This window comes from Poecilia reticulata, chromosome 2, assembly GCF_904066995.2.
Source record: "Poecilia reticulata chromosome 2, P_reticulata-male-v2, whole genome shotgun sequence".
NCBI classification, from domain to species: Eukaryota; Metazoa; Chordata; class Actinopteri; order Cyprinodontiformes; family Poeciliidae; genus Poecilia; species Poecilia reticulata.
Genome location: NC_088831.1, coordinates 18,438,390 through 18,452,827, shown reverse-complemented (window position 1 = coordinate 18,452,827; position 14,438 = coordinate 18,438,390). Strand labels below are relative to the sequence as shown.

Here is a 14,438-nt window from a genome sequence, read left to right as displayed (position 1 = left end):
TTTGCAGGCTTGATATTTAGTTTGCGATCATCAATAAACCTCTCATGAACACAGCGGTGGTTGATTAGTTCATTTTAAACTCCTGCTCTGCTCGTTATTTTGGTAATGGAACCGAAACGCACAGAACACCTTGTTGAAACAATAATCACTGAGATTATTATTGTTGTTGGATCATTAATTTGAACACGTTTTATTGATTTTTTTGTTGTTCTTTAATAAAGCTATGAACGTTTTAAGCGAGCCAGAGGAGGAAGTGCAGGTCTCAGCGTCCTGGCGTTCAGTTTGTCACCTAATGCCGAGATCGACTCAAAACCTTCCGCTATCGGAAGGTTTTGCCCCCCTGCTCTAGCAAAGCACAAAGAGTTCAGAAACAATATGAAATGGGAAACAAGTTATTTATTAACTGATTAAGTCTGTTTTAGATTGTTCTTGAAAAACTAATCAGTCACGGCTGATTAGTGGGCGCACTCGCCCACTAATATCAGTGAACCCACTGATATTTTTACAGCAGAGAGCCGCTCCTCTCTTGAGGAGAGGAGCGGCGTACCCCCGCTAAATCTTTTAGGGGTACGCAGTACCCTGCCGTACTCCCTTACTTTCACCCCTGATAATAACTCCGAAATTGTCCAAATAGTTTGAATGTATTTTTCTTTCTTTCCTACTTATGGCAAGTCTGTTTATATCAGAGGTTTGTGGTGCATTTCTGTCCTGAAGATAAAGATATAAAACTTCAGATATTTCACAATGAGATATTAACATACATGAAACCTTACGAAAACCAGAACTTCTCCTCGCGGTCACACTCTGCTCGGACTCTGCTCGCCTTTGGAAACACCTTTCGGCACAGTCGTCTGGCAGCCTCTCAGCCTATAGAATGAAAGTGTTGTACTGGGTGCATTTGTTTCCTTCTAGTGGGTGTGCCTGTGTGGCTACTGTCGATTGTAGCAACCTGCGCCACCCGCTGGATGAAGGGAGTTGGTTGGGCGAACAAACTCCTGCCTAAGATCAGTAGCTGTTAGTGATCAGTACCACACTGCTAGTGGATGTTTAGTGTACAATGGAGCAGAAAGCTAAGGTCGTTGTTTGTCCCTAAATTCTGCGGGTGGTGCAGGTTGCAACAATCGATAGTAGAACAGAGACTAAGTCTGATCGTAAGAAGTTTTGAGTACAATCATTCCAAGTTTTGAGAAGAAAGACATGAAGTCCTGATCTCAAAATGAAAATGTAAGTAAAAGTATTAAAAGTTTTGAGAAGAAAGACATCAAATTCTGTTTCGGACTGAAAATGTGTGCTCTAATGGGCAAAAAGGGAAAGTCAACCAAACAGCTCGATGCATGTAAGCACTGAACACATTGTGGTTGCAGAGTTTTAATTATACAAAAACCACAATTTGAACACTGACATATTTTTACACTTGGATACACTGACCAGAGACTGAAGGCTGAACGAGTCTCACACAGACAGAAGGAGATGTGCAGGAGTTTAAAGTTTTGTATTCGACGTTGGCTGTAAGGTCAATACTCGCGAGCAACACAGACATTGGCAGAGCAACCGTAGCGCTGATTTAACATGGAAGGAGTAACAATAAACAACAGGCAATAGCAGCAATTGTACAGTGCCTTGTACAGGTATTCATACCGCTTTCACATTTTGTCACATTATAATCACAAACTTGAATATATTTTATTGGGATTTTACGTGATAGAACAACACAAAATAGTGCATAAATATGAAATGGAAGAAAATGCTGCGTTTGTATTCAGCCCTGCTCCGTCAGAACCTCGCAGAACGTTCTTCCATGATGACAACCGAAAACATCCAGCCAGAACTACAGCGGGACAGTTCAGGTCGCAGCACATTCATTGGTTTAAATGGCCCAGTCAAAGTCCAGACCCACATTCAATAGATAATCTGTGGCAAGACTTAAAGATTGCTTCACAGATGTCCTATTTCCAATCTGACTGAGCTTCAGCTGCAGTATTTTGCCAGATGTTTTTGCTCATCTACAGGTGGACTCGAGCTGCAGAGCATTCTTACTCCAGACGGTTTGACAGCGATGTCGGCCCAGCCATCGAAATGATTTCAGCTTCAGTTCCTCCGGGATGGTTTTCCTCAAGGTACAGGAGTGTGTTGACGGGAATCTTCGACCATTTTTTCATAACAGCATCGAAGAGGTAAGACACTGATGTCGGACAAAAAGGCCTGTGGCTCACAGTCTCTCCTCTGATTGACCCCAGAGGTGTTCTAGAGTCAGGAGGCGGTGTGTGCTGCACCAGTTCTGATGGTCTGTAGGAATACTCTAAAATTGCTTCTAACTTCTTTTCTTAATAGTTCAAAGATCAAATATACCTAAGTCTGCATTAATAGGTACAATGGAAACCATCTTACCACTAGACCTGAAGCTAACATCTACAGTCTTCCTTATATCTGCTGTTAGGGGCAACAAAATCAAGCTTTTCTGTACACTCATGTGGCTACTGGATTGTAGCCACAGCTGCTCTGGGGCACACACCAGCTCCATCATTTGATTTGGGTCGCATTTGCCTTCTTATGTCTATCGCATAAAATCTCAATTTCAAAATGTGAAAAAAAGTTCAAGGGAAATAAATTCTTTTGCAAGGCACTCTATCAACCTGGCATGACGGAGGCTGCGGTTACAACAACGCTGACGTGAACATCACAAAGACTCAGGTAGAGATTATGAACACTAACATAAGTGACAGTCTAGGGAGAGTCCAAACCAACACCCACAGGTGGGCTTACGCCTTCGTCCTTGGCTGTGTTTTTAACCTCAGGGTTCCCTTTGCCCTCCGTTTCTCCTAGAACGTCTACATGATGAGCTCTCCTGTAAGCGACAGTGAAGTTTTACACAGCTACATGAAGGTCTGCAGGAAGTGTGTAAATGTTATTGGTTGAGTAACAGTGCAGATGTTCCTGTATAGTTCCACCGTGCGTCTGGGGAGGCCTCATCCTTTTCCATTGCTGCATTTTAACGAGGCGTGTTGTCTTGTTGTCAAACGTGTGGGAGGGGTTCGCTTAGCTGTCACAGATTCTTCGAAGCGCCACACTGCAGTTTGAGAGCGTGTGTGTGTGGATGGATTACTGAGGCCTGTAATGAGCGGAGTGTGTCTCTCAGGCGGGGAAGGGTCTCAAACCTGCCCCCGGGATCAGCAGTTTGCGGTGTTTGGCCTTGTGAGCCGAAGAAATATGCTTTGCATGGCTCGTCGTGATTGAAAGCACTTATAATGGAGAAGGTATGGAGCGTTCTACATGTGTCCCAGAGCTGTGGGTCAGTTATTAGGAGCACGTGAAGGGGGGAGGAGGGTGGATTTGATTCCTCCAAACTGTTAACGTCCAGCATTTTTGGAGCATAACTCTATATCCAAAAATTATTGGAGCATTCCGAACAGTTTCAGAACGAGGTCCGAGGCCAAGAAAAACGAGAGCCTTTGGGGGGCTGGGGCCTTGGGGGGAACTGCCGCCTACTCAGCTGCACTCCTCACAGTTGCAGGCTAGGATGTATCTGTAGGTGGCCGTAATGCGAGTCCCGCCGGCGCAGCGAAGCCTCACCGCCTTCAGCTTGGAGGTGTGTGGTCGGCAGCAGGAGCAGAAGCTCTTGAAGGGCTGCTTGAGCACGGAGCTGAAGGAGATGAGCGGGTCTGAGCGGGTGGTGTGGCTGCAGTGGCCCTCGCATCGCGCCAGCAACACCATCTGCGGAGACATGAGAGAGGCCAGGTCAGTCACACAGAGGGTTTTCATCAACATCAAGGTTCTGTCAGAGATAAGATCCGGGGAACGGGGCAGTGTGAGCACAGCGGAGCATTGTTTGAGTATGCCCTGATAGGAAGTAGCGTCTAGCTCCTCTTTGGCCTCTTACTCCCTGGCCTTGTATCTGCGAAATGAGAGATAGCAACAGGAGCCGGTCCCACACTCCCACACCTGAGGTAGTTTAGTCACACACAGCAGACGGGTGTATCAAGTCTTCCTCAAGGTTGACCCATCCCCACACACGCATACAGACACGCACGCACACACACGCACGCACGCACACACACACACACACAGCAACAGCCTGATTAGTGTAGTGACCATCCGACTGGCGCTCCTCTGTGGGTCACTGCATTCCTGTCGCCACCCCTAAACAGCCTCCTGTGTCACGTCTTCTGTCAGCTGCTGTGTGTCGCCACCCGTGTACCCACTTTGACAAAAGCCTGTCTGGGGCCATAGCAGGATGTCACAAATACACACACACACACACGTCAGGAGCGCTGTCGCCACTTTAAGACCATTTGTCTTTGTTCTGGCCGAGCATTGGGCCGTCGCTCTCTCCCCTCATCTGCTCGCCCCGTCCCGACCCTCGCGCCCCTCTACCCCGTACTGCTGTCCCACCATCCATTCAGAGCTGTCATTCATTCATCCACCGATTCACAGATGAGGAACAACTGAGTCACCGCTGTGGTCCAAAGCATCAGAACTACGAAACACTTTCAAAAAAGTAACTACAGTAAATCTCTGTTGCTTATGGATGTGCCATGACTTTCTCCAGCTGAACAGAAACAAAACTGAAGGTATTATCTTTGGATCTAGAGAATAACGATCTAGAGTCAACGCACAGCTTCAGTTATTACAGCTAGAAACCAGCAATTAGGCATAAAATCTGGGTGTAGTGATGAACTCTCACCTGAACCTTCAGAGTCAGATAAAAACAGTTACAAAATCGGCCTTCTGTCACCTGAAGAACATCTCCAGGATTAACGGACGAATGTCCAAGCAAGATCTGGAGAAACTCATCCATGTGTTTATCTTTAGTCACATTGCCGTATGTTTTTGCCGTATTGCTAAATGTACTTTACAAATAAACTTATCTTTAACCTTCATGCAAATATGTGATGAAATTATACATTTTAGGAAGAAAAGGCTATAAATAAAAGACTTCAATGTGACATTTAAATACCTAGCTACAGGCTCACACTGCGTACAAGAATGCAGAAGAGTAAAAAAAAAAAGATACCAAGAAAGTATATTGGAGCTGGAGGCCTATCATATGGTTATAGTTTCCAAGGAAGAGGGACTTATTGGGCCCTGGAGATTTCTGAAGATCTACATGGGTGTTAAACTATGTTGGTTTAAAAACATTGAGAAGCAATTTAAACCCACACCATCCTGTGGGAGGTTGTATAATAGTCAGTCATGTGCTTGTAGGCACGATGTGACAGAATGTTTTTGTGATGCGGCAGCGTCACTGCTCCACCGTCTTTGTTTTGGGACAGGACGACCGAGCGACCTTGAGCACGCAACACACCATAGAAGGTGGCGTCTCTTCTTCCTCAGCAGATGTTGAGGTCGAGGTCGAAAGACTTGGCGAAATTTGCAACATCTCACAACTTGTTCTCTGGGTGGAGTGGGCGGAGAAGTTATTTTAATTTATTGTGACCAGATCAAGCATAACTTGGAGTTATTTTGTGTTCCAAGCATTCCTGCAGCTTAAAGTTTGGCAAATGTGTGGCTTTGAGAGACCAGTGAGACCTCATACCTGTAAAAGATGGTGACTAGACTGAATCAGCTGCACCTCAGACAAATATTCACCCCCAGTGTTCAAAGGTGGCTTTGAAAATAAGATGGGTTTGTCTAACCAGGGTAATTTCATCAGGTTATGTGCCATGTGATGAACTGGAAACGTGTCAAAACTCAAATCTCCATAGTTTTAATGGTGTGTTGTGACACAGTATGTTTTGTCCAGAACACTATAGAAAAAATGATTAGACTGTTTAATGAAAAATACAACTACATATAATCACACAGACAAATGTTCTCTAGATACATTTCGTATCTGTATTTTTATCAAAAGTTATTTTTGTACAAAATTTACATTTTAGTGGATACAAAATTCATGTATTTAAGCATCTGCTATTTTTTTTTATCTTAAAAGTAAAATGAGAGCTGTGAATTAAAAATCTAAACTGTACATATAGATATAATAAATTATATTTCAACACTAAGGACAGAATTTAAATTGAACAAAAATTATTCCAACAAAATAAATGTAGTTAAGTTATTTTTTATGAATTTTGTGGGAACAGGTCACGCTTTGTTGGAATAAAAAGTGAGTATTTAAAAAAAAAATGCACACATCCTGTTGAAAGATGCTAGTTGTATGCATGAGGGGGATGCAGTTCAATTCACACAGCCCGGCTGTGAAAACACTCCTGTAAGCACCTGTTTGTAATTTCTCAGTCTATCGTTGTAACTGACCATTACTAATAACTGATCAGTTACACATATCCCTCGATAAACATCAGCGGCCTGCAGAAGGCAGCCTATCGCCAGGCAGCTTCAGGTTTCACTGCATCACTTAGAAATGAACGTTTATTTGCCTCAGATGATGAGATCAGCTGTGGGTGACGAATGTCAGGCTAACCGGAGAAACATGTTCATTAATAGTTCCTCCATGTTTCTGCAGAAAAAAAACATGGAGAGATCTCACATCCAGCAACATGTAAGATCTCTCCAATTGTTCAAATTTCAAATTGTTCAAATTTCAAAATGTGTGTCGATACATTTTGGCAATTTCATCTAATTTCTTTTACACTTAATGATTTTGCAAACATGTCTGTGTGATATTTATGCTTACTTGAAATGTATATTCTTGCATAAACTTCCACAGCAGTAGCTAACAAGTCCTTGTAAAAGTATTATATACATTTAGCTTTTCTTTATGTATTAAAACCTGATACATACATAAAAACATAAAAGCTTCGGGGGAATTTAATGTGATAGAACAACACAAAATATTGCAACTTTTCTTACAACAACAATCTAAAACAAGTGGCAGCCCTTTGCTCCAGAAACCCAACAAAGTCTAGCAGAACCTCTTACTTTCAGATCAGTAGTGGTGTGTGTTATTTAATCTCAGTACAAATGTTGCAGTTCTGTGAAGGCCTCAGATGTTTTCTGGTCTGCCAGCATTGAAGTGTGTGTGCTAGAAAAACTACGACACACGTGATACGCACATATATCATACGTGATACACATATTTATTTGCAATTAAATATGCTGACATATGTGTAACACATGTGGAAAAATGGGAATCACATGTTTTGTACTGAGTCTGCATGCATACATGTGCTTTTTTCATGTCATTCACCTGTGAAGATTTGTACCACATGCATTTTTTTATGCAGCACATGGAATTTCATATGTGAAATTCATAGGGGTTTTGTGAAATGGCATCTGGAACACAACAATCCTTTTAAGAAACATGGTGGTGGCAGCATTATTCTGAGGAAACATCGTGGAAGCTGATTGAAGTTAATGGGACGACGGATGGAGCTGAATAAAGACTGAAGGTTCGGATGGGAGTTAATCTTCAATCTACCCTAAACAGACCAGATCACTAGCTTATTCATGTGGCCCAGTCAAAGTATAGGCCCTAAATTCAAGATGAATTAGTGCAGTCAATTGATAAAAAAAATCAGATTAATCACATTTAATCACTATGCTTGACTTTGTAGGCCTGAAATGTAAAAATACAAAACACTGTGTAAGAAAATCTCTTATTGTCTCAAACTGAACATCTCAGTTTTCCAGGTTTTCATTATTCAGGAAAGTTTAAAAGAAGTTCATTTGTTTCAAACGTAATTTAGAAATCATAACTATAAACTGGATGTGCTTTGGTGGTAGGATAATTCACAGTTGCAATAAGTAATGCTGCCTTGGTTTTATCCAATGGGACGTCCACATCTAGCCACATTTACTGACCTCACCTGTCTGACTTTCCTCGCTCAACACTTCCCTCCCGTTTGACTCTACATTGCTGACCGCAGTACAAGACTGTGCATTAAGTTGCTGTAAACAAGGTAACACCTCCAGGATTGGTAATGTGATTAATCTGCATTATTTAATATTAATACTATAAACTTTTCAGATTAACCGCGTGCGATAAGATGTTAATGTTGGCAGCCCTAAAAAGAATCCTTAGCAAGATTTGAGAATTGATGTTATCAAATGTTCTCCATCCAGTCAGACTGAGCTTGAGTTATGTTCCAGACATCCAGTTGGCCTATTACAGAAAACAAATAAACACCATGAAGTTATGATGTGGGGGAAAAAACGTGAAACATGGAGTGTAAAAGATTTTGAAAGACACTTTTCCGATATCCTAGTTAAACACGAGCATTTACTTAACAAGTGAGTAATGTGGATTTTCTGTAAAGTTTTTGCCTATATGTACGGCTACAGAGGACTCATGCTGGTCAGGCAGGCAGGCCTTGCCTGAGCTCTGCTGAGCTGTGGTTTCACCACCTGCTTGATGCACTCAGAGTCAGAACATTAAAAAAGACCAAAGAGCAGATCACTCAAACCAGAGGAACAACTGCTGTGATCCACAACAAAGGAAAGGGGCCTAATTGATAGCACCTTTCCACAAAATGCCTTGGCATGTCTGCTGTGGCTAAGTGGGCCACCAGTCTTCCCACGTGAAGCGGTTGCCTCGAAGCTGTCTTCAGCATCAAAACCAGAACCGCTCCTCTGGATTGTGTTTCTCACAAGCGCCTTTCATATTCTTCCCTCGACCCATCTCTCTCCCTGCGGACCCTTGGAGGAGGTAGCAGAGAACAGACTGACACGAAACGTCCTCTTTGGGAAAAAACAAGTCCTAGCTGAGGTGCAGAACAGGTCTGCAGCGTGGCCCAGGTCCAGCACTCTCTTCTCACACACACACACACTTTTTCTGAGAAACAAAGCGTGACTTGTCTGCTTGACTGAGAGATGGAGATAAAGACACGGAGGTGGAGAGCGGGAGTAATACAAGTACTTTGACCTGTGTTCTGGGGTTTGCTTTGGACCCCAGAGGTTTTATCTGGAACAATCTATTTCCATGATGTTTGCAACGTTTCCGGTGGAACATTCTGGTAAAGGAAGAATGAGAGAACGACGCGGCATGTCGACCTGCGCGTCGGTCGCACAATTTACCTTAGAGTTGCATTTGTAAATAGGATGTGTGATGGTCTCCACAAAGTGGTGCCTCATGCAGCGATCTGGGTCGGTGTCGACCAGCTGCTGGTGTCCCTTATCGCCAGCCTTGTTGCTGCTGCTGCTGCTGGCAGACTGGACGAAGCCCAGCAGAGGACAACACATCAGGACCAGCAGGAGTCTAGAAGGAGGGCCGGTGGAGATGGACGGTTTCATGACTGGGACACCCGGAGGCTCCTGGCGCTGCAGGCGGTGGCCAATGTGTCACGGTTCTTGACTACAGCCTCTCTAACGCTTTCTGACGGGATTCAGAGAAGTCTCACACAGGACAGGCTCTGTCTTTGTTCCTACTGGAGGAATGAAGATTGAAGGTCAGGGTGACGTAGGGAAGGCAGGTGGCAGGAGAGTCGGGCCACTCCATCCCTCGCCGTCTCAGTCCCTCTTGGTCTGGAAGAACAACGAGACAAACACAAAAAGATTGAATCAAATACATAAATATAATAATGTACTCTTCCTTGCAAACATGTTCATGTCCCTTTAAACTTTGCAACCTTTTGTCATCGCCTTTCTAAGCAATGCCATTGCCTTCCTGTGCAAGGCAATTGGCCACAAATTTTATAAGTGTGTCACACACTCCCTGCTGATACACACACACACACACACGCACACACACACACACACACACACACACACACACGCAGGACACACACATGCTGGTAGAAACCACACCAGCCTGACACCAACCAGGCCCTTTCCTCTCTGCAGGGACAACTTTTTCATTAATACACGTTGCTCTCCCCAACAAGCCCTCCCTGGGCCGTAAACGCTCTGCCAGTCCTGCAACATATTTTCATAACTGTTTACTTTACCCCCCTCAACTTCATATTTTTATAGCTCTCCCGACATCAGGGCTTGCGTTAATAGGGAGCGTGTTGCTGGCGGAGGCAGATTTGCTAGAAGGGAATGTGTTACTAATTATGTGGAGGTCTGTGTGCAGGGTGAGGGAGTACAACACCATCACTGAGGACTTTTCAGAAAAATTATAAATACAACATGACGTCATTAATGTCTGAAATGTATGAAAATGTGTGCTGACTGCCGGACTGATTTACACCAGACTCTTGTAACTAGTGTGTTAATTTCTCCCTCCCCTGCTGTTGACCGTCATGAACACTGAAAGTAATCCTACATTGGTTCATCTGTTTCTTTTTGTGTCTCTGCTCTGTCTTCTCAAACCACCCAGCTGGTTCAGGCAGATGGCCCCAATTTGGTCATTTTGATCTAAGTTACTAGTGTTTATTTATGTATGTTTTTTTTAAACAAATGTAATGAAAATATAACTTTGAAAAATGATCCGCCATTTGTTTTACTCTTTTCCCCCCCTTTACATCACGTAGTCAGTTTTCATGTCTGACTGTATAATTTCTGTAAGGTAAATGTGGCTCTAGTGTAAAGTGCTTAGTGTAGTTAAAACTTCAGTATGTAACTTATTACACATATATTTTTTTTACATATATGTTGAAAGTGTTACTTTGTCATGACAGTTCATGACAAAGTGGAGTCAAACAGATTAGACCATACATGAAAGTATGAGACAGAAAATTCGTGATAAAATCTGTTTTCTTCCGCTGGTAAGTAGGAACAACCAATCAGAGCCAGGAGGCGGGTCTTAGCGCTGTCAATCACTCTGTGTGGCGCTGCTCACTGCTAAGTGAGCAGCAAAGCCGGGTGTGAATGCTAAGGCTACTTAGCATGGTCATTGATGACAAGTAATGACAAATAACTGTAACGGTAAGTCGTTTTTCCGCCATCAGCACATTCAGCAGCGAGTTCATGAGGATGATTGACAGCACTAAGACCCTCCTCCTGGCTCTGATTGGCTGTTTTGGCCCGGGAGCGGGGCGTTTCTTAAGACAGCAACAGTAGCATTGGAGGGAGGAGGTGGAGATCGATTTTTTCACAGATTATCTGTCTCAACTGTCACAGCATAGTGACGGTTTTAACAAATGTGTAAAAAACATTTATTTTTTAAATAAAAGTTACATACTGCAGCTGTAAAAGCTATTTAAAGCTGAACTAAGTTTATAAAGCCCTTTATAAACATTGGGTCTCTAACCTACTGCTCCACAGGCAGCATTTCTCCTGACTTTCTCTTCCTTACTGGATGATTCACCATGTCGGTCTTTGTCAAAAGGAGACGCTGGAGACTTAACGGTGGCTTTGATCCTGGGTGGCCTGTGTGTTTTGCATTGATTAAAGAATTCAGGCTTCCTTATGTAACGTCTTTCGGACCATTCCCACTTAGCTGGTTTGGTTCAGGATTTATTTAAGAGTTTTTAACTCCAGACAAGAAAGTATTTTTTTACAAATACGGTAAACAGGCCAATAAGCGCTTTAAATCCAAAGCCTCATGTTTGAACTTTAATAAACAAAATCATTTCGGCCGTCATATCCAGACGGTTAAGGACTGGATATTATTCCTCGTAGCTAAGAGTTCACATATTTCCCAGGTGACAATAGATACAGTCAGGATTACACTGCAAAAACTTTTACCAAGTTTTTTAAATCTAGTTTCTAGTTAATACGCTTGAAATATAGCAGAACTAACTTACAAGAAAGTTTTCAGCAAGATAATAGAGCTTCTTTTTATTATTATTATTTTTTTAGTTTGTTTTTGTTTCCTTCAAATAAAAAAAGTCCTGGTGGAACGTTCCATTGGCAGATTATTTCACTTTTAACATAGGAAAATATCTTTTTATGGAAAGCACTTTTTATTTATGTCTACAAATTAGAACATAATTAGATATTTGAAAGGGAGTGAAGAAAAACTTTTTTGCCTTTTGAGTGGATAAAAGTAGCATTCAAACCCACACTACAAAAACACCAAACCTTACTAAGCATTGGTCTAGTTTCTAGTTAATATTTCACATGTAAATCATTTTCCCCATCTTTGATGTGATGTGTACTTTCTTTTTTAATGAATATTAAGGAATTACTGACTTCAAACAAGCTCCTATATCTTGCTGAAAGATTACTTATGTTACTTTTGTCTTATTTCAAGTGTAATAAAATATTTGCACAAGAAATACAGCAGAAATACTTGAGAAGATTTTGTGTTTTTGCAGTGTATAGTCGAAGTTGTTTACTGAGATTATAAGCAGATCTTGATCAAAACCAGCGGATCAAACACTAAATAAATCCGCTGATTCACTTTAGGCTCAGTGAGGCGTCAGTCCAGCCCGGCTTTCGCGATGATTTCCATTTTCCTGCAGAAATCGTCTGACTGGCCCCGGTGCAGTCTCCTCCCTCGGCCCCGGCACTCGTCCCTCGAAGGGGAAATCATTTAAAAGTTAACATTCCTCTCGAGAAAAATAGACGTATCATTTGGCCTGTTAAAATAAATACTGCCCAAGATGTTTCGCTGGACCGTCGAACATGTGCTGCGGGGTTTACATAGCGGGCGGCCCGGTCTCCTCGAGCACTGCCAGAACCTCTCAGCACCTCGGGCCCTGCCAGCCGTACGACCAACGCCGTTCCGCCGGCTCTGCTGCCCGTATCGCTGTCAGCATCATTAGTCTGCTAGTCTTTGGCAAGACGCTCTTAAGTGTTTATGGAGTGCGAGTGTCTGAAATCAGCGATGGACCGTCTTCCAGCAGTGGAGTTAAACAGATTAGGCCAAATGAAGAGAAGATTTATGCCCCCTGTCAAGAGTTCCCAAATGGAGACACAGATGCTAATTTAGGCAAAACTCTGCGGTGGAGGGCCCTTCTCACCGCTATTAACCCTTACCTACCACATACTGCATGTGCCCTTTGACCTTTAGCTCCACTGAAGGTGGATCTAAAGGGATATGGTATCTTCCTTTCAAGCCTATATGTAAAGAAACAACTAACTAAGAGGTTGTTTGTTTATTTAGTCTCACAATCTAAAGGACCAGGGGTGGGTTCACACTAGCCATGGTTAGCCTGCTTTAATCCAACTCCAGTCCATTTGTCTAGAAAGTCTGGTTCATTTGGGGAGGTGTGAATGCATAATCAAACTCAAAAAGATCAAACTCTGGTCCGCCTAAAGACTTTGATCTCGGATTGATTTAAATGAACTCTGGAGAGGTTCAAATGTATATGTGAAGGAGACCAGAGACCGCTCCAACAGAAGGAAGATGAGTACACTGCAGGGGATTCTGGGTAAATACAACCAAAGCAAACGCAAGATTCTGGCAGGAGTGGGAGAAATGGCTCGTGGTCTTTTGCCAAAGACAAAAGAGAAATCCTATAACCACTAAAATCTGATGCCACTCCATTTTTATCTATATTTCATGATGAAGGAAGTTGTTTCTTTCCAAGGCTTTTGTGACATTTCCTTTAATAGTTCCTGGTCCAGCGCCACCACAGGTGGAAAGGAGAACAGGTTTTTCAATTAGTTGAAAATGTAACAAATGTTGCAATTTTGGTTCCCAGTTGAACTGAGTCTGACAGACCATCGGCTGTAGCTGCTAATACTGGACAAAGACGACTCGAAGCTAGCTGGTTTCAGTGATTCACTTTCTGCTCAATCCAAGGCTACTATGCCCAGACCTCTCAGGTCTTCTGGTTCTGGTCTGGTCTGCATCCCTAGAATCAGAACCAAACATGGAGAAGCAGCATTCAGCTTCTATGCTGAGGCTAAAACCCCCAGCTGTTTGCAGTTGTCTTTGATTAGTAGTAAGTGGAACATTGACTGATATATTTGATGTATATTTTCTTGATGATTTTGATGATGGCATTTGGCAAAATGTAACATTAATTTTTTGTTTTATAAATGGTTACTGTACCCATCATGTAAAGCACTTTGAACTGCCTTGTTGCTGAAATGTGTGATACAAACACACTATCAAAAAATTCAAAATGTTATTTTTTTTCTTCTTTTTGTTTTGTCATATTAAGAACTCTGACTGAATCAGACCTGAAAAGAAAAAACTAGAGACTTGTACTGGCAGAAAGAGCTTGATCAGTGATTCTCTAATCAATCAGTCGACGTAAATCAATCATCGTTACAGTTCCTCAACCATCTCTGCCATGAACTGTTCAAACTGTACCCATTCTGGAATAATCCAAGTGTTGAGAGCATGACTAAAGACTAAAGAAATGTTCAGCTTTGAAGCACATATGTAAAAGGAAAGCTGCCAAAGCGGTCTGGGTTTGATAAGCCAAATATTTCATTATTTTTCATAAGTGAGGATAGCTTTATATATTCACCAGACACCTGGAGATAAGACTTTGCCTACATTAAGGGCGTCTCAATACAATAATCAATCACGCAAGTGGCCTTTATTAACAGAAAACAGCACAAACAAAAAAATAAAACTATTATGAAAAGACAAAAGCAATTGAATCTTTTATTATTTTGCTCCTTTTGCCTCCAGCAAATGGACGGATTTGGGTTTAGCTGAGTTTTAGTTTAGACTAGGCACAGGTCTGTGATAGAGTGAA

General features: G+C 42.4%; 1 protein-coding gene across 3 annotated transcripts in view; it reads right to left on the bottom strand.

The window, feature by feature from the left end:
- Window positions 1-1,352: 1,352 nt before the first annotated feature.
- The window catches only part of ndp (norrin cystine knot growth factor NDP), a 33,509-nt gene continuing 20,423 nt past the window's right edge, over window positions 1,353-14,438 (bottom strand). For all 3 annotated transcript variants that reach the window (XM_017308164.2, XM_008437273.3, XM_081599093.1), the window contains 2 exons: window positions 8,971-9,417; window positions 1,353-3,711 (listed from right to left, as the gene is read on the bottom strand). In XM_017308164.2, coding sequence (XP_017163653.1) covers window positions 3,487-3,711; window positions 8,971-9,186 — 441 coding nt within the window. In that variant the 5' untranslated portion in view covers window positions 9,187-9,417 and the 3' untranslated portion in view covers window positions 1,353-3,486. The remainder of the gene's footprint in view (window positions 3,712-8,970; window positions 9,418-14,438) is intronic.